The following is a 20,261-nucleotide window of genomic DNA, read 5'->3' on the forward strand; positions in this document are numbered from 1 at the left end:
GGAGAGCCCAACGTGATGCTGGGCTTGATCCCAGGACCCTGAGATCATGACCCGAGCTGAAGGCAGACGCTTAACCGACTGAGCCACCCAGGTGCCCCTGAATTGCCCTTTTGAGTTAACTCACAATTAAGTCCCAAAGTGGGAGTGAAAGGGTCTCAATTAGCATCCTTCCTTCAAAGGACTAGCTAGGCCTTCCTATTAACTTTCTGTTAAGCTATTTCTGCTCGTCAGGTAACAATCTAAGAAGTTTCTGGGGTTCCTGAGACAGCAAAGAAATAGTTTGGCTAGTAATCTCCTTGGCATTAAGCCAAATACTTTACACAAAATGACATCTTATATAGGAGGCAGGTTTGGGCATTAAAGAATTTCCTCATATACCTATACTCATGGATTATTCCCTTCCAAAGTATATTTGCTACAGATGTGTATAAACATGTTACAAGAACCTGTTATGCTTATTGATGAATAGTAGTTTATATGTTCATTTAATAAACATTTTGAGTGTCTGCTATATGCCAGACATGATGCTAGATACTTTATATTATCTCTAATTTTCACATATTCTTCATATCAGTTGGGAGTTTTCCTGCTGGGGATGGAGGTACATAGTCACAGTGACCTCTGGTTCTGAGTGCCTACTGTTTGCTGAATTTCTACTAAGTTCATTTTATACTACAAAATAGGAGATTTGCTAATCATCTTGCCATGCTGCACATGCTTCTCTATGCCAAGCAGCGTCCGCCCAAGTGTGAAAGCTGGCCTTTTCTTCAATTTACACATATATTATATTCACTTGAGGCATTTGTGTGTGTGATAGATATTAACTGAAAGGGAAGGAAGGATTTATTTGCAGCATTACAAATAATTTTAAATCAACACTAAATATCTCACACCACCTGGGATTTTTTTCCATTTGGCCACTTCACCCCATGAAGAGGGACAGTCTTTCATTGATTCTTTCTCACCTTGCCCTTACCTCTTAGATTTCCTCCTAAACCCCAGCTTCACTTCTTGTACTATTATTGAGGTAAAAATTATATATAACATTAAATTTTAGGTGCACAACATAATATGACATCTGTATGCACTACAAAATGATCACTACCAAAAGTCTAGTTATCATCCATCACCATTCATTTGACCCCCTGTACCCATTTTGTCCAACCCCTTCCCCTCTGGTAACCATCAATTTGTTCTTTGTATCTATGAGTTTGTTTTTATATTATTTTGTTTGTTTTTTCTTGGATTCCACCTGTAAGTGAGATCATAGGGTATTTGTCTTTCTCTGCCTGACTTATTTCACTTAGCATAATATTCTCAAGGTCCATCCATCTTATCATAAGTGACAAGATTTCATTCTTTATGGCTGAATAGTATTCCTCTGTGTGTGTGTGTGTGTGTGTCTGTCTGTGTGTCTGTGTGTACCACATACTCTTTATCCATTCATCTGATGGATATTTAGATTGTTTCCATATCTTGGCTATTGTAAATAATGTGGCAATGAAGATAGGGTGCATGTATCTTTTTGAATTAGTGATTTTGTGTTCTTTTGATAAATACCCAGAAGTAGAACAGCTAGATCATATGATAGATCTATTCTTAATTTTTTAAAGATTTATTTTACTGTAGAGAGAGAGTGGGGGGAGGGGGGAGAGCGAGAGAGAGAATCTCAAGCCTACTCCACGCTGAGCGTGGAGCCTGACATAGGGCTCAATCTCATGACCCTGAGATCCTGACCTGAGCCAAAACCAAGAGTTGGGCACTCAACTGACTGAGCCACCCAGGTGTCGCTATTAATTTTTTGAGGAACCTTCATACTGTTTTCCTAGTGGCTGTGCCAGCTTACATTCTAACATCCTATCTAACATTAGTTATTTCTTATCTTTTTGATAATAGCCATTCTAACAGGTGTGAGGTGGTATTTCATTGTAGTTTTGATTTGTGTTTTCCTAATACTTAGTGATGTTGAATATCTTTCATGTGCCTGTTGGCCATCTGTGTGTCTTCTTTGGAAAAACGTCTATTCAGACCTTTTGTCTCCTTATTAAATTGGGTTGTTTGGTTTTTTATTGTTGAATTGTAAGAGTTTTTTCTGTATTTTGGCTATTAACCCCTTATCAGATATATGATTTGCAAGTATCTTCTCCCATTGAGTAGGTTACCTTTTCATTTTGATGGTGATTTCCTTTGCTGTGCAGAAGCTGTTTAGTTTGATGTAGTCCCATTGGTTTATTTTTGCTTTTGTTTTCCTTGCCTTTGGAGTCAGATCCACAAATATGTCACCAAGACCCCTGTCAAGGAGCTTACTGCCTATGTTTTCTTTTGGAATTTTATGGTTTCAGGTCTTACACTCAAGTCTTTAATCTATTTTAATTTGTGTATGGTATAAGATAGTGGCCTAGTTTCTATTCTTTTACATATAGCTGTCGAGTTTTCTCCGAGCACCATTTATTGAAGAGAATGTCCTTTCTCCATTGTATATTCTTGGCTCCTTTGTCATAAATTAATTGTCTGTATATGTGTGGATTTATTCCTGGGCTCTAAATTCTGTTCTATTGATCTGTGTCTGTCTTTATGCCAATGCCATACTGTTTTGATTACTGTATAGCTTTGTAGTATAGTTTGAAATCTGGGAGCATGATACTCCAGGTTTGTTCTTCTTTCTCAAGATTGCCCTGGTTATTTGGGATCTTTTGTGGTTCCATACAAATTTTAGAATTATTCTCTTTCTGTGAAAAATGCCATTGGAATTTTGATAGGGATTGCATTGTAGATTGCTTTAGGTTGTATGGTCATTTTAGCAATATTAATTCTTCCAATCCATGAGCATGGGATATCTTTCCTTTTATTTGTGTCATCTTCAGCTTCTTTCATCTTAGGTTTTCAGTGTACAGGTTTTTCACCTACTTGGTTAAATTTATTCCTAGCTATTTTATTGTTATTGATGCAATTGTAAATGACATCGCTTTCTTAATTTCTCTTTATGATAGTTCATTATTAGTGTATGGAAATATAACAGATTTCTGTATATTGATTTTATATTCTACAACTTTACTGAATTCATTCTAACATTTTTTTTGGTGGAAACTTCAGGGTTTTATATATATAGTATCATGTCATCTGCAGTTTTACTTCTTCCTTTCCTATTTGGATGTGTTTTATTCCATTTTCTTACCTTATTGCTGTGGTTAGCACATCCAATACTATGTTGAATAAAAGTGTTAAGAGTGGGCATCCTTGTCTTGTTTCTTATCTTAGAGGAAAAACTTTCAGTTTTTTCACCATTGAATATGATGTTAGCTGTGTGTTTGTCATATATAGCCTTTATTATGTTGAGGTATATTCCTTCTATACCCACTTTGTTGAGAGTTTTTATCATAAACGGATGTTGAATTTTGTCAGTGCTTTTTCTGCATCTACTAAGATGATGATATGATTTTTTTCCTTCGTTTTATTAATGTGGTGTATCAGGTTGATTGATTTGCAGATGTTGAACCATCCTTGTATCCCTGAAATAAGTCCTACTTGATTGTGCTTAATTATCCTTTTAATGTTTTGTTGAATTCAGTTTGTTGAATTTTGTTGAGGATTTTTGTTGAGAATTTTTGCAGCTGTGTTCCTCAAAGATATTGGCCTGTAATTTTCTATGTGGTGTCCTTGTCTGGTTTTGGCATCAGGGTAATGCTGGCTTTGTAAAATGAGTTTGGAAATGTTCCTTCCTCTTCAATTTTTGGAAGAGTTTGAGAAGCAAAGGTATTAAATATCCTATGGATGTTTGGTCGAGTTCACCCAGTGAAACCATCTGGCCCTGGGTTTTTGTTTGTTGGGAAGTTTTTCATTACTGATTGAATCTCCTTACTAGAAATCAGTCTATTCAGATTTTCTATTTCTTCATAATCAGACTTGGAAGGTTGTGTGTTACTTGGAATTTATCCATTTCTTCTAGGTTGTCCAACTTGTTGGCATATAATTGTAGTAATTTCTTATGACCCTTGTATTTCTGTGGTACCAGTTATAAATTCTCTTTCATTTCTGATTTTATTTACTTGAACCTCTCTCTTTTTAACTTGGTTAGTGTAGCAAAAGGTTTATCAATTTTGTTTCTCTTTTCAGAGAACCAGCTCTTAGTTTTATTGATCTTTTCTACTGTCTTTTTAGTCTTTGTTTCACTTATTTCCACTGTGATCTTTATTATTTCCTTTAAGGTGTAAAGTTATTTGTTATTTGTTAAAGTTATTTGTTTGAGATTCACATAGGTTTTTGGTATGTTGTATTTCTGTTTTCATTTGTCTCTAGATATTTTTTTTATTTCCTCTTTGATTTTTTTCAGTGACTCATTGGTTGTTTAGTAGCATGTTTCATTTCTACATTTTTGTGTCTTTTTTCCACTTTTCTTTAATTGATTTCTAGTCTTCTACCAGCATGTTTGGAAAAGATACTTGATGTGATTTCAGTCTTCTTGAACTTGAGACTTGTTTTGTGCCATAACATGTGATCTATCCTGGAGACTGTTTCAGATGCACTTGAGAAGAATGTATATTCCACTGTGTTTGAATGGAATGTTCTATATATACCTATCAAGCCCATCTGATCTGATGTGCTGTTTAAGGCTGATGTGTCTTTATTGATTTTCTGTCTGGATGATCTATCCAATGATGTAAATGGGTTGTTAAAGTCCCCTACCATTATTGTATTGCTATCAATTTCTCCCTGTAGGTCTGTTAATATTTGCTTTATATATGCTGGTCCTTCTATGATGGGTGTATGTATATTTGTAAATGTTATATCCTCTAGCTAGATTGACAACTTTATCATTATGTAATGCCCTTCTTTGTCCTTTATTACAATCTTTGTTTTAAAGTCTGTTTTATCTGCTATGAGTATAGCTACACCATCTTTCTTTTTGTTTCTGTTTGCATGGAATATCTTTCTCTATCCTTTCACTTTCAGACTCTGTATCTTTACTTCTGAAGTGAGTCTCTTGTAGGCAGCATAAAGTTGGGTCTTTTTTTTTTTTTTTTAATCCGTTTACCTACTCTGTGCCTTTTGATTGGAGAATCTAGTCCATTTACATTTAAAGTAATTATTGATAGGCATGTACTTACTGCCATTTTGTTACTTGTTTTCTGGATTTTTTGGTAGTTTCTTCTCTTCCTTCCTTCCTCTCTTTCTCTTCCCTTGTGGTTTAATGGCTTTCTTTAGTGTTAAACATTTCGATTTCTTTCTTATTTTGTGTATTTACTAAGGTTTTTGCCTTGTGGTTACCATGATGTTTACATATAACATAATGGGTATATAATGATTGGTTTTAAGTTGATAGGAACTTAAATTTGAACACATTCCAAAACTTTTTAGTCCCCCCCCACATTTTATATCTTTGATGTCACATTTTATATCTTTTGTTTTATGCAAACCTTAAATAATTACTATAGTCTTAGTTAAATTTACTACTAATGGCTGTTGATCTTATACTTGCTTTATAAGTGATTAATCCACTATCTTTACTATATATTTACCTTTTCCAGTGAAATTTTTACACAAGTAAAAATTTTCTTGTTATTTGATTAGTGCTGTATCTTTTTAGCTTAAAGAAGTGCCTTTAACATTTCTTGTAAGGCTGAATTAATGGTCATGAACTTGTTCAGTTTTTACTTATCTGCAAACCTCTTAATCTCCCCTTCAATTCTGAAATATAACATTGCTGGTAGAGAATTCTTGTTTGGACTTTTTTTTTTTTTTTTTTTTACCTCCAGCACTTAAATATGTCGTACCACTCCCTTCTCGCCTAAAAGTTTCTGGTGAAAAATCTGCTGGTAGACTTATGGGCTTTCCTCTATAAGTAGCAAGTTATATTTCTCTTGGTGCTTTTAAAATTCTTTAACTTTTACCATTTTTAATTATGGTGTTTCTTGGTGTGGATCTCTTTGGGTTCCTCTTAGTTGAAATTCTTTGGGGTTTCTGGACCTTGTTCTTTCATTTGGAACATATTCCTCTCATTTTGCCTGATGTTCTATGCTTATTTCTATGTATTAGGCAAATCAGCTACCTCTCCCAGCCTTGAAGGAGCGGCCTTGTGTAAGAGATGTCCCATAGAGCTCCGAAGTGCTTTGCTCCTGGCCACCTGCACCAGGCCCTCAAGGGATGACCTCTGTGTGAGCTGTGCATTCCTGCCTGCTTTGGTGGGACCACAGCTCTGGCTTGGGGATGGGTGGGGCCCTCAGTGGGGTGTACTCTCTAGCACCAACAGGCTAGAGGAAGAGTTCCAAATTGTCACTGCCAGGACCAGCATCAGCAAATTAGAATGAGTTATCAAAAATGGCACTTACCAGCGTCTCCATTCCCCAGTAGAGTCCCAACAAGTTTCTGGCTCTCTGGCGGACACTTCAAACTGGTGTTTTTGTACTGGGTCTGGTGGTGATTGAATCTGTGCATGAACCTTTTGAGAGGGGATTCTCTGTTCCCTATATGTCTGGAACTAATCCCAGTTGGTTTTCAAAGCCAGGCATTTTGGGGGTTTGTCTCGCCTATGCAAGATGTAGGGGCTGGTGTTCCTGATGTGAAGCACAAACCCCTTGCTTCTTAGGGAAAAGTTCCATATTTGTGAGATCCCTCTCAATTGTGAATCACTGTATCTGGGGTGGTTTGTTTTGTTTGTTTGGTTTTGGTGAGACTATGTCTCTGCCTCTCTCACCCATTTTGATGCTGTTCTTTTATCCTTTGTTATGGAGGTTCTGTTTATCCAGTTTTTAGCTCTTTTTCAGAGGAAATTATTACATATGTTAATTTGTTGTGTCTGTGGGAGGATCAGGATCAGGATCTTCCTATGCCACCATCTTGAATTGCCCAACTTCACTTCTGATCAGTTATGCATATTTTAGTCCTTATTCCCAAAATGAGCCTTGGGCTTGCTTTTTCATATCTGGACTGATATACATATATGCTCAGTGAAACAAGAAAGGCTTATTACTTTCAGAATCCACCCTCCTTATAATAAGGCAGTAGTGGTTATAAACAGCAGTTTTCCCCCTAATGCGAAATAACACTGTATGGATTGGTATTATCCTCATTTTAATAGGTGAGTAAACAAGCTCAGCAATTTAATTACCTGTCCAGGATTATTCATTTAGTAAGTGACAAACAGAGATTTTGAATCTAAGTCCATTTAAATCCAAATCCTGTGCACGATCTACCAAACAAGACACGATTCAAAAGAGAAATTGGGAAAAGATGCATTTTAAGATACTCAAAGGCTGAAAATAGGAAAATTGCTTTGAAAATTCATGGCATCTGAATCCATTTGGAATAGTAGATTTGTCATTGTAGCCCAAAGGTGCTATTTAAGAACATTGGGAAACATAAGTGAAAAGTTTAGTAATTTGAAAATTCTGCCTGATAGCAGATAAATAAGTCATTTATTATGGTTAATTAAATTATATCTTTAAAAATTCACTTATACATTGACTTGTACCTGATAAGTATTTATTAATCCTCTCTACCTTTTTAATCCTATTCCTTTTAAAATAGTTTTTCTAATACCTGCTATTTCTATTACAGAGACAATTAAAGGCAGATGCTAAAAAAGCTATTGGGAGGCTTCAACTACGTACACTGAAACAAGGAGACAAGGTGCATATTTGACTTTTAAATGCTGTTTGTTTTAAAGCAATGCTACCAAGTTAACGTTAAAACTAAATGTCATTCCAGAGTATGCTTTTCAGTGGAATTTATCAATCTTACTGACGTTTTTAATCTATATGATGCTGGAGGTAGCCTGAATAATGGCCATTGGGTCCATAGATATCTAGGTTTTAATCCCTGGAACCTGTAGATATTACCTTATATGGCAGAAAGGGCTTTGCAGATGGAAGTTAAGGATCTTGAGATGGGGAGATTATCCTGGATTATCCAAGTGGGTGCTAAATGTAATCACATTTGATGTTATAAGAAGGAGGAAAAGGGATATTTGACTGCAGTGCAATAGAATATTTAGCAATGGAAGTAAGAGGTTATAGTGATGCAAGAACGGGGCCATGAGCCAAGGAATACAGACAGCCTCTTAGAAGCTAGAAAAGGCAAGGAAATGGATTCTCCCCTGAAGCTTCCAGAAGGAACATAGCACTGCCAACACATTGACTTTTAGACTTCTGATTTCTAGAACAATAAGAGAATAAGTCTGTGTTATTTTAAGCCACAAAGTTATGGTCATTTTTAAAGCAAACCAGGAAACTAATACAATGCCTTAGTGCAACTTTACTTAAACATCCTTTTTTAGATTTAGGACAGTTAAGAACTACCTTTGGTTTGTAAAACATGTATCAAAAAATAGCTATGGAACATATTGAATTAAAAATTACTATTTATAATAGCACCAGAACCATTCAGTACTTAGGTATAAATCTTGCAAAATATGTACACGATCTGTATGCTGAAAACTGGAAAACACCAATGAAAGAAATCAAAGAAGACCTAAATAAATGGAGAGATATGCCCATGTTCATGGGTCAGAAGACTCACTGTTGTCAAGATGTCAGAACCCCCCCAACTAATCTATAGATTCAATGCAGTTCCAAGTAAATCCTAGTGGGATCCTTTGTATTTATTGACAGGTTGATGCTAAGTTTATATGGAAAAGCAAAAGAACTAGAATAACCAAACCAATTTTTATAATGAAGAACAAATTTGGATGACTCATATTGCCTAATTTGCAGAATTATTTTAAAGATATAGTAGTCACTATAGTGTGGTATTGAAGAAAGGATAGACATTTAGATCAGTGGAACAGAAGAGAGTTCAGAAATAGGCTCACACATATATGGTCAATTGATTTTTGACAAAGGTACACAGGCAATTAAATGGGAAAAGGGTAGTCAATTATTGGCCCTCCATAGGCAATGATTGGGTATCCTTATGCAAAAAACATGAACCTCGATCCATACTTCATACTGTCTATAAAAAGACCTAAATATAAAACCTAGAGCTATGAAATTCTTAGAAGAAAACTTTGGAGAAAAATATCTTCAAGACTTGGGTTAGGCAGAGAGTACTTAGATATGACAGCAAAACCAAGCCCATTAAAGAAAACAACAGAAATTTGACTTTGTCAAAATTAAGAACTATTGTTCTTTAACATGGTTAAGAAGATGAAAAGACAAGCCACAGACTGGGAGAAAATATTTGCAAATCACATATCTGAGAAGGAACTGTATCTAGACTATATCAAGAACTCTCAAAGCTCAGTAGTAAGAAAACAAACAGCATAGGGAAAAAGAGGCAAAACAGGCATCTACCAAAGAAAATATATGGATGGCAAAAAAGCACATAAAAAAGATGTTCAACATCATTAGTCATTAGGGAAGTGCAAATTAAAACCACAATGAGATACCACAGCACATTCATTAAAATAGCTAAAACCAGTACAACTGACAATACCGGAGAGCTGGCCAGATATGGAACAGCTGGAACTGTTATACGTTTTGCTGGTGAGAATGTAATGTATAGCCAATTTTGAAAACAATTTGGCAGTTCTTTGTGAAGTCAAAAATAACACTTTCCAAAGAACCCAGCAATCTCAACTACTAGATAGTTAACCTAAAAGAAAAAAGCATGTTTACATAAAAACTTGTACATAATTGTTCATGGCAGCTTTACTCATAATCACCAAAAATGGAAAGAACCCAGATGTCCTTCAAATGGTGAATGGATGAACAAACTGTGGCTCAACCACATCATAGAATACCATTTAGCAATACAAAAGGGTTTGTGTTGGCGGCAGAGACCCTGTTGATGCACATAATATCGTGGATGAGTATTAAATGTATTAGGTTAAGTGAAAGAAGCCAAACGCAAAGGCATGATTCCATTTATATGATATTCAGGAAAAGCAAAAAGTATGGGAACTGAAAACAGATTAGTGGTTGCCAGAGGATGGGAGTGAGAGTAGAGGTTAACTACAAAGGGGTATAGAGGAATTTGTTGGGGCCGTAGAACTATCCTATATCTTGATTGCAGTGAGGATTGAGTCACTGCATATTTGTTCACACTTGTAAAACTGTATACTAAAAACAGTGAATTTTACTGCATGTGAATTTTACCTTAATTTTTTCTTAAATGGGAAAACATAGCTATAGAACTTGTACAAATGGCATCTTAAATAAATGCTACCTGTTCTTTTTTGTACTGTTCCTCTTTTGGTTGACTTTATTCTTTTACTTTTTTTAAGTCTAAATGATCCTCAAATTTCAATTGTATAAGAGTGTTATCAACTGTGGTCACAATGTTTTACATTAGATCCTCAGACCTTATTCGTATTATAACTGAACGTTTGTACACTTTGACCATCTACTCCTTATTTCCCCCATCCTCCAGCCTCTGGTAACCACTTTTCTACTCTGTTTCTAGAAGTTTGACCTTTTTTTAGATTCCAGTCAGGTCTAAATCTTACATCGCTTATTGAAAGAATCTATGCAATTTAAGTACATACATTTTCTGATCTTGCTCTGTAGTTTAACGTATCTTTTCTCATCCATCAGAGTAACAATAACTATTTGCTCATAGGAAATTGGCCCTGATGGAGATAGTTGTGCTGTGTGTATTGAACTATATAAACCAAATGATTTGGTGCGCATCTTAACCTGCAAGTAAGTTTGATTTTCTTTTATATCATCAATAAGAATAAGTGGCTTATTGAAATGATTGTAATGAAAGAAACTATTTTGAATGTTTCCAAATTGATGTAAAGAAAGTATTTATTTTCATTTAAATATAGGTGAATGCTTTATATGTTAATATCATTGAAATTGTTATAAGGCTAATTATATAAAGTTCCCATTATCTGGTACAATTTGGAAACTAGTTCCATATAAAACTAAGAACCTAGCCAGCACTGCCATAATTTACACATATATGCATAGATAGATAGATAGATAGATAGATAGATAGATAGATAGATAGCTGGATTATTTAAAATCATTTTAACAATCCTATTGAGGGAAAAAATATAAATCAACTCAGTGGGCACCTATTTGGAAGTATTCATTCTTTAGTTTTCTGTTACCCTTCTCCTGGAAGTTGTTCTTAACACTCTTTCTTTTAGCTATTAAATAGTGGTGTTCTTAGAACTTATCACATGACCTAAAGTATCAGCGTTATCTTGTACTCTGTACTATATTATTGAGAATGACTGTGCTATTTTTATAGTTAGGGAATGACAAGATAATAAAGATCTGAAATACTGAACAAAGTCTTAGGTCAGATAACATCTTAGCCATTTTTGAAGTAATAAGTAATGAAAATAGTTTTTTTTTTTTGAAACTAAGGTAATGAGGCTTTTATATTTAAAAGTACTGTATCACGAGCCAGATGGCAGAGGAGTAGACCCAAATTTCGCCTGGTCCCAGGAATTCAGCTAGATAGTTATCAAACCATTGTGAACACCTACAAACTCAACAGGAGATCGAAGAAAAGAATAGCAGCAACTCTCTGAACAGAAAAGCGACCACTTTCTGGAAGGTAGGACGTGCGGAGAAGTGAATCCGAGGTGATATTCGGGAAGATGGACTGTGGGGGGGCTCCATCATCCAGCTACCAGCAAGTGATAGAGCCATGGAGCACAAAATCTGAACTTTTAGAAGTCGGCTCTGCTGAGGGACGTCACTCCAGTGGCTAAGTGGGGGATGGAACTCTCGCTGGGACAGTGTGGTCTCAGGACCCTCAGGGTCACAGAAAGACCAGGGGTGCCTGAGTGCGGCAGAGCTCCCAGGTATCGAAGCAGGGAAGCCGGCTGCAGAGACGGAGCCAAGGAGCAGGCTCTCAGCTCGGGGTGGCCGTAAACCGTGATCTGTGGCACAGTCGGGCCACTGCTCCTCCAGCAGGGACCCAACAGATCCAGGGAGACTCCCCTTCCTCCCCCAGGAGGAGCGGCACGGGAGCGAACCACAGGGATCTGCTGGGTTTGGAGACTCCACACGGGGTCGGGTGCCAGAGATAGAAACGCTTGGTCACAGGCCGGGTGAGCACAGAGTGCAGCCGGAGACAGGGGAGACGGGAGTGACTGACGGCTTTTCTCTGGGGGCTCACTGAGGAGTGGGTCCCAAGTTCTCGGCTCCTCCAGGGCGGAGATTGGGAGGCCACCATTTTCACTCTCGTCCTCCAAAGCTGTACGGAAAGCTTGCAGGGAACAAAAGCTCCCGAGAGCAAACCCGAGCAGATAACTTAGCCCGGGACCAGCAAGGGCGGGGCAATTCCACCTCCAGCAAAGACATTTGAGAATCTCTGCAACAGGCCCCTCCCCCAGAAGATCAGCAAGAACAGCCAGCCAAGACCAAGTTTACCCATCAATGAGAACGGCAAAATCCCAGAGCTAGGGGAATACAGCACATAGAATTCATGGCTTTTTTCCCATGATTTTTTACTCTTTCAAAGTTAAATTTTAAAATTTTCTTTATTTTTTCTTTTTCTATTTCTTTTTTTTTTAAATTTTCTTCCTTTTCAACCAACATCTTATCCATTCCTTTTTTAAAATCTTTTTGAATTTTCATCTGTACAGTCACATTCTATCGCTTCATCGTATTTACCCTCATTTTTGTATGTATATAAGTTTTTCTTTCTTTAAAATTTTGGGAAGCAGTTTCTTCTAAAAGACCAAAATAAAGCCAAAATCTAGTGTGTGGCTCTGTTCTATTCACCAGCCTGATCATATTCTTTTTTTTTTTCTTTCCCTCCCGGTTTTCAGTCTCTTCTGATTTGTTTAGTGTATATTTTTCTGGGGTCATTGTTACCCTTTTAGCATTTTGTTCTCTCATTCATCTGTTCTTCTCTGGACAAAATGACAAGACAGAAAAACTTACCTCAAAATAACAAGAGGCAATACCGACTGCCAGGGACCTCATCAATACAGATATTAGTAAGATGTCAGAACTAGAGTTCAGAATGACGATTATAAATATACTACTAGCTGAGCTTGAGAAAAGCATAGAAGATACTCAAGAATCCCTTCCTGGAGAAATAAAAGAAAGTCTAACCAAGTCAAAATCAAAAAGGCTATTAATGAGGTGCAATGAAAAATGGAGGCTCTAACTGCTAGGATAAATGAGGCAGAAGAGAGAATTAGTGATACAGAAGACCAAATGATGGAGAATAAAGAAGCTGAGAAAAAGAGAGATGAACAACTACTGGATCACGAGGGGAGAATTCGAAAGATAAGTGATACCATATGTTGAAACAATGTTAGAATAATTGGGATCCCAGAAGAAGAAGAGAGAGGGGGGCAGAACGTATATTAGAGCAAATTATAGCAGAGAACTTCCCTAATTTGGGGAAGGAAACAAGCATCAAAATCCAGGAGGCACAGAGAACACCCCTCAAAATCAATAAAAATAGGTCAACACCCCGACATCTAATAGTAAAACTTACAGGTCTCAGAGACAAAGAGGAAATCCTGAAAGCAGCTCGGGACAAGAGGTCTGTAACCTACAATGGTAGAAACATTAGATTGGCAGCAGACCTATCCACAGAGACCTGGCAGGCCAGAAAGGAGTGACATGATATATTCAGAGCACTAAATGAGAAAAATATGCAGCCAAGAATACTATATCCAGCCAGGCTGTCATTGAAAATAGGAGGAGAGATAAAAAGCTTCCAGGACAAACAAAAACTAAAAGAATTTGCAAACACAAAACCAGCCCTACAAGAAATATTGAAAGGGGTCCTCTAAGCAAAGAGAGAGCCTAAAAGTAACATAGACCAGAAAGGAACACACACAATATACAGTAACAGTCACCTTACAGGCAATACAGTGGCACTAAATTCATATTTTTCAATAGTTACCCTGAATGTAAATGGGCTAAATGCCCCAATCAAAGGCATGGGGTATCAGATTGGATAAAAAGACAAGACCCATCGATATGCTGTCTGCAAGAGACTCATTTTAGACCCAAAGACACCTCCAGATTTAAAGTGAGGGGTGGAAAACAATTTACCATGCTAATGGACATCAAAAGAAAGCTGGGGTGGCAATCCTTATATCAGACAAATTAGATTTTAAACCAAAGACTATAATAAGAGATGAGGAAGGACACTACATCCTACTTAAAGGGTCTATCCAACAAGAAGATATAACAATTGTAAATATCTATGCCTCTAACATGGGAGCAGCCAATTATATAAGCCAATTAATAACAAAAGCAAAGAAACACATCGACAATAATACAATAATAGTAGGGGACTTTAACACCCCCATCATCCAAGCAAAAGATCAACAAGGAAATAAAGGCTTTAAATGGTACACTGGACCAGGTGGACTTTACAGATATATTCAGAACATTCCATCCCAAAGCAACAGAATACACATTCTTCGCTAGTGACATGGAACATTCTCCAGAATAGATCACATCCTGGGTCACAAATCAGGTCTCAACTGGTACCAAATGATTGGGATCATCCCCTGCATATGTTCGGACCACAATGCTTTGAAACTAGAACTCAATCACAAGAGGAAAGTTGGAAAGAGCTCAAATACATGGAGGCTAAAGAGCGTCCTACTAAAGAATGAATAGGTCAACTAAGAAATTAAAGAAGAATTAAATTCATGGAAACAAATGAAAATGAAAACACAAGTGTTCAAAATCTTTGGGATGCAGCAAAGGTGGTCCTAAGAGGAAAGTATATAGCAATACAAGCCTTTCTCAAGAAACAAGAAAGGTCTCAAATACACAACCTAACCCTACACCTAAAAGAGCTGGAGAAAGAACAGTAAATAATGCCTAAACCCAGCACAAGAGAAATAATAAAGATCAGAGCAGAAATCAATGAAATAGAAACCAAAAGAACAGTTGAACAGATCAATGAAACTAGGAGCTGGTTCTTTGAGAGAATTAATAAGATTGATAAACCCCTGGCCAGACTTATCAAAAAGAAAAGAGAAAGGACCCAAATAAATAAAATCATAAATGAAAGAGGAGATACCACAACCAAAACCAAAGAAATACAATCATAAGAACATATTATGAGCAGCTATATGCCAGCAAATTAGATAATCTGGAAGAAATGGATGCATTCCTACAGACGTATAAACTACCAAATTGAACCAGGAAGAAATAGAAAACCTGAACAGACCCATAACCAGTAAGGGAATTGAAGCAGTAATCAAAAATCTCCCAAAAAACAAGAGCCCATGGCCAGATGGCTTCCCAGGGGAATTCTACCAAACATTTAAAGAAGAATTAATACCTCTTCTTCTGACACTGCTCCAAAAAAATAGAAATGGAAGGAAAGCTTCCAAACTCATTTTATGAGGCCAGCATTACCTTGATCCCAAAACCAGACAAAGACCCCATCAAAGAGGAGAATTACAGACCAATATCCCTGATGAACATGGATGCAAAAATTCTCAACAAAATACTAGCCAATAGCATTCAACAGTACATTAAAAGGATTATTCACCACAACCAAGTGGGATTTATCCCTCGGCTGCAAGGTTGGTTCAACATCTGCAAATCAATCAATGTGACACAATACATTAATAAAAGAGAGAACAAGAACCATATGATCCTCTCAATAGATGCAGAAAAAGTATTTGAAAAGTACAGCATCCTTTCTTCATTAAAACTCTTCAGAGTGTAGGGATAGAGGGTACATACCTCAATATCATAAAAGCCAACTATGAAGAACCCACAGCGAATATCATTCTCAATGGGGAAAAACTGAGAGCTTTCCCCCTAAGGTCAGGAACACGGCAGGGATGTCACTATCACCACTGCTATTCAACATACTACTAGAAGTCCTAGCCTCAGCAATCAGACAACAAAAAGAAATAAAAAGCATACGAGTTGGCAAAGAAGAAGTCAAACTCTCACTCTTTGCAGATGATATGATACTTTCTGTGGAAAACCCAAAAGACTCTACCCCAAAACTGCTAGAGATTATACAGGAATTCAGTAAAGTGGCAGGATATAAAATCAATGCACAGAAATCTGTTGCATTTCTATACACCAACAACAAGGCGGAAGAAAGAGAAATTAAGGAGTCGATCCAATTTACAAGTGCACTCAAAACCCTAAGATACCTAGGAATAAATCTAACCAAAGAGACAAAGGATCTGTACTCAGAAAACTACAGAATACTCATGAAGGAAACTGAGGAAGACACAAAGACATTGAAAAACGTTCCATGCTCATGGATTGGAAGAACAAATATTGTGAAAATGTCCATGCCACCTAGAGCAGTCTACACATTTAATGTAATCCCTATTAAAACAGCATCAACTTTTTTCAAAGAAATGGAACACATAATCCTAAAATATGTATGGAACCAGAAAAGACCTTGAATACCCAGAGGAATTTTGAAAAAGAAAAGCAAAACTGGTGGCATCACAATTCCAGACTTCAAGCTCTATTACAAAGCTGTAATCATCAAGACAGTATGGTACTGACCCAAAAACAGACACATACATCAGTGGAATAGAATAGAGAGCCCGGAAATGGACCCTCAACTCTATGGTCAACTAATCTTCAACAAAGCAGGAAAGAATGTCCAATGGAAAAAAAGAGAGTCTCTTCAACAAATGGTGTTGGGAAAATTGGACAGCCCCATGAAGAAGAATGAAGCTGGACCATTTCCTTACACCACATACAAAAATAGACTCAAAATGGATGAAAGACCTCAGTATGAGACAGGATTCCATCAAAATTCTAGAGGAGAACACAGGCAGCAACCTCTTCGACCTCAGCCGCAGCATCTTCTTCCTAGAAACACCACCAAAGGCAAGGGAAGCAAGGGCAAAAATGAACTATTGGGACTTAATCAAGATAAAAAGCTTTTGCACAGCAAAGGAGACAGTCAACAAAACCAACGGCAACCAACAGAATGGAAGAAGATATTTGCAAATGACATATCAGATAAAGTATCCAAAATCCATAAAGAACTTACCAAACTCAACACCCAGAGAACAAATAATCCAGTTAATCAATGGGCGGAAGACATGAACAGACATTTCTGCAAAGAAGACATCCAAATGGCCAACAGACACATGAAAATGTGCTCAGCATCACTTGGCATCAGGGAAATACAAATCATAACCACATTGAGATACCACCTTACACCAGTCAGAATGGCTAAAATGAACAAGTCAGGAAACGACAGATGTTGGTGAGGATGGGAGAAAGGGGAACCCTCCTACACTGTTGGTGGGAATGCAAGCTGGTGTAGCTACTCTGGAAAACAGTATGGAGGTTCCTCAAAAAGTTGAAAATAGAGCTACACTATGACCCAGCAATTGCCCTACTGGGTATTTACCCCAAAGATACAAATGTAGTGATCAGAAGGGGTACGTGCACCCCAATGTTTATAGCAGCAGTGTCTACAATAGCCAAACTATGGGAAGAGTCTAGATGTCCATCAACAGATGAATGGATAAGGAAGAGGTGGTATATATATACAATGGAATATTATACAGCCATCAAAAAAATGATATCTTGCCATTTGCAACGACATGGATGGAACTAGCAGGTATTATGCTAAGCAAAATAAGTCAATCAGAGAAGGACAATTATCATATGATCTCACTGATATGAGGAATTTGAGAAATAAGACAGAGGATCATAGGGGAAGGGAGGGTAGAATGAAAGAAGACAAAAACCAGAGAGGGATATAAACCATAAGAGATTCTTAATCTCAGGAAACAAACTGAGGGTTGCTGGAGGGGAGAGGGGTAGGAGGGATGGGATAACTGGGTGATAGACATTGGGGAGGGTAGGTGCTATGGTGAGTGCTGTGAATTGTGTAATACTGATGAATCACAGACCTCTACCCCTGAAACAAATAATACATTGTCTATTAATAAAAAAAAATGTAAATCATTTCATGACAGGGATTATCTCCTGGCATAGAATAAGAGTCAATAAAAATGTGTTAACATAAAAAAATTTTAAAAAGTAAAAGTACTGTATTATGAAACTTCCTAATTTTGTTTCTGTGGCTCCTTCATAGTGTTTATGCTGTAATGGTATGCTTAAAAGAAAAACCGACATCTGTTAAAAAACTTAAAAATATAGGGTAACCTGTTAGTATATTAGGCTGTGTTGTTGCTGTTTCACTAGTGATAACCAAATTATGTGTTGTTTTTTTTCTTTCATTAGCCATATTTTCCATAAGACATGTGTTGACCCATGGCTGTTAGAACACAGGACTTGCCCCATGTGCAAATGTGACATACTCAAAGCTTTGGGAATTGAGGTAAACATTGCTAAACTATTTATATGAAGGAACTTAAGTTATTTATGTACCTGGGCCTTCAAGAAAGTAACATCCTTAGTTTTTAGGTGTGTAATATGCTAGACTTGTGATTTATATCAAAAATTGGACCTATTTACATAATGACAGTAAGGTGCCATGTTGGACCACTTCCATTTTCCTTCTTCTTTTCTCTTATTATTTGGTCAGAATTTTAAGTGATGACCACAGACACTACCAACTGGCTTCTGGTACGTCTTGCATTTTTGCTCTTACTATTGCACAGCAACTGAACTTGTAGTTAGATGAGTGTTTTTATTTTGAAAAAGCATAATAAATATTAAAGTATAATTGTATTTGGTAAATGAAATAAAACTTACCTATTTTACAATACACCGGCAACAGAAAGTCAAGCTCAACAAAATCTTCCTGACTTCAGGAGATACGTAGATGGTACTGATTCTCAAATCCCTTAGGGGACAGCATGAGATGTTGTTGTTAAATAAATTTTTTATTTATGAATAATTTTAGATTTACAGAAAAGTTGAAAGGACAATACAGAGAGTTCCCACATAACCCTCACCCAGTTTTGACTATTGTTAACGTTTTGCATTACTGTGGTATGTTTGTCAAAAGTAAGAAACTGACATTGGGTCATTGCTGTTAACTAAACTTCAGACTTCATTAGAATTTTGCCAGCAGCTGTCTTTTGAAAACTCCGGGAGGTGAACTTGATTCAGGGTGGAGATTTTTTTGTGTTTTTTTGTTTGTTTGTGTGGAGTGCCTACCTTGTAGCAGGCATTGTATTATGAAGCACTGGGATCACCCAGATGAACATCAGATGTGAAGGCAATCTGCCTGTAACATCTTCCACCCCATTTTGGACCCAGTTACTCCAACTGCTCTGGCTGGGACCAGCAAGAGATTTTTGTGATCATCAAAAGGGATTATAGGTTTAAAAGGTTAAGAAGCATTGCTCTAATAAGTTACCTATGCAGAAATTTTGTAATGACATGTCAGGAAAAAACAGGTACTCTGAGAGTCTTTTAATTTGTTCCAATGCTTTCCAAAGGTGGATGTTGAAGATGGATCAGTGTCTTTACAAGTCCCTGTTTCCAATGAAACATCAAATAGTGCCTCTCCTCATGAAGAGGATAATCGCAGTGAGACTGCATCATCTGGCTATGCTTCTGTTCAGGGAGCAGATGAACCACCTTTAGAAGAACATGTGCAGTCAGCAAGTAAGCACCATGCTGAGGGGCAGTGAGTGCCCCCACAATGATCCATTGTGGAGCATATATGCCTGGCAGAGGGCTCCTGCTTTTTATTGTTTGTTCCTTTCATCCCATTAAACATATTCCAGGTTTTTTCTAGTAACAATGGTGGAGTACAGGACACACCCCTACCTTAGTTTAATATGCACATATTTAAGTGTATCTGAAACAGATGAAATACATCAGTAGTGGGCATTCTTCACAGACTAAAAAGATTTTTTATAGGATAGCTTCTCTCTGATGCATTTAAGTATTGGTTATTAATTTACAGAGGCTGAGGAGAAACTTTAAGCTTTGGAAGCCATTGTTTATTGTAGAGCAATCAGAAACTAAGATAACTGAGTCCTGAAATGATAAGAGAGAATTCAGTTTACAAAAGCATGATTTATACACAACTTCTTAGGAACCCATCTTTTCCACAAATCGGAAACTGTGTAATACGTGCTGCCACCTGTTGATTATTTACCATGAAATGAACAAACCGTGGAAACTAAAATTGAATATATTATTTTCAAACTTCATGTGAATTGAATCAGCGTTGTAACTTAGTAATGTCGTGCCAGTGGAGAAAGTTCAGGGAGTTTTGTTACCTTCTTCCTTAGGAAGGGAAAACCCTCATGCAGAAATTAGTTTCCTTCTCTTTAACTTCCACCTTTTTCATGGTTTTTGTTGGTTTGATGGTTTTCTCAATCCTCATGTTGAAATAACCTAATCCTGGCATAGGAGTAGAAGAAAACTAAGTATTAAGATGACTTGCGAGAG

At 37.0% G+C, this 20,261-nt stretch overlaps 1 protein-coding gene across 2 annotated transcripts in view; it reads left to right on the top strand.

The window, feature by feature from the left end:
• RNF128 (ring finger protein 128) overlaps window positions 1-20,261 on the top strand; it is a 103,385-nt gene that overhangs the window by 76,275 nt on the left and 6,849 nt on the right. For both annotated transcript variants that reach the window (XM_035006649.1, XM_035006645.1), the window contains exons 3-6: window positions 7,555-7,626; window positions 10,555-10,637; window positions 18,132-18,228; window positions 19,298-19,466. In XM_035006649.1, the coding sequence (XP_034862540.1) occupies window positions 7,555-7,626; window positions 10,555-10,637; window positions 18,132-18,228; window positions 19,298-19,466 (421 nt within the window). The remainder of the gene's footprint in view (window positions 1-7,554; window positions 7,627-10,554; window positions 10,638-18,131; window positions 18,229-19,297; window positions 19,467-20,261) is intronic.

Source organism: Mirounga leonina, unplaced genomic scaffold, assembly GCF_011800145.1.
Source record: "Mirounga leonina isolate KUSES-001 unplaced genomic scaffold, KU_Mleo_1.0 Mir_101664, whole genome shotgun sequence".
Classification (NCBI taxonomy): Eukaryota; Metazoa; Chordata; class Mammalia; order Carnivora; family Phocidae; genus Mirounga; species Mirounga leonina.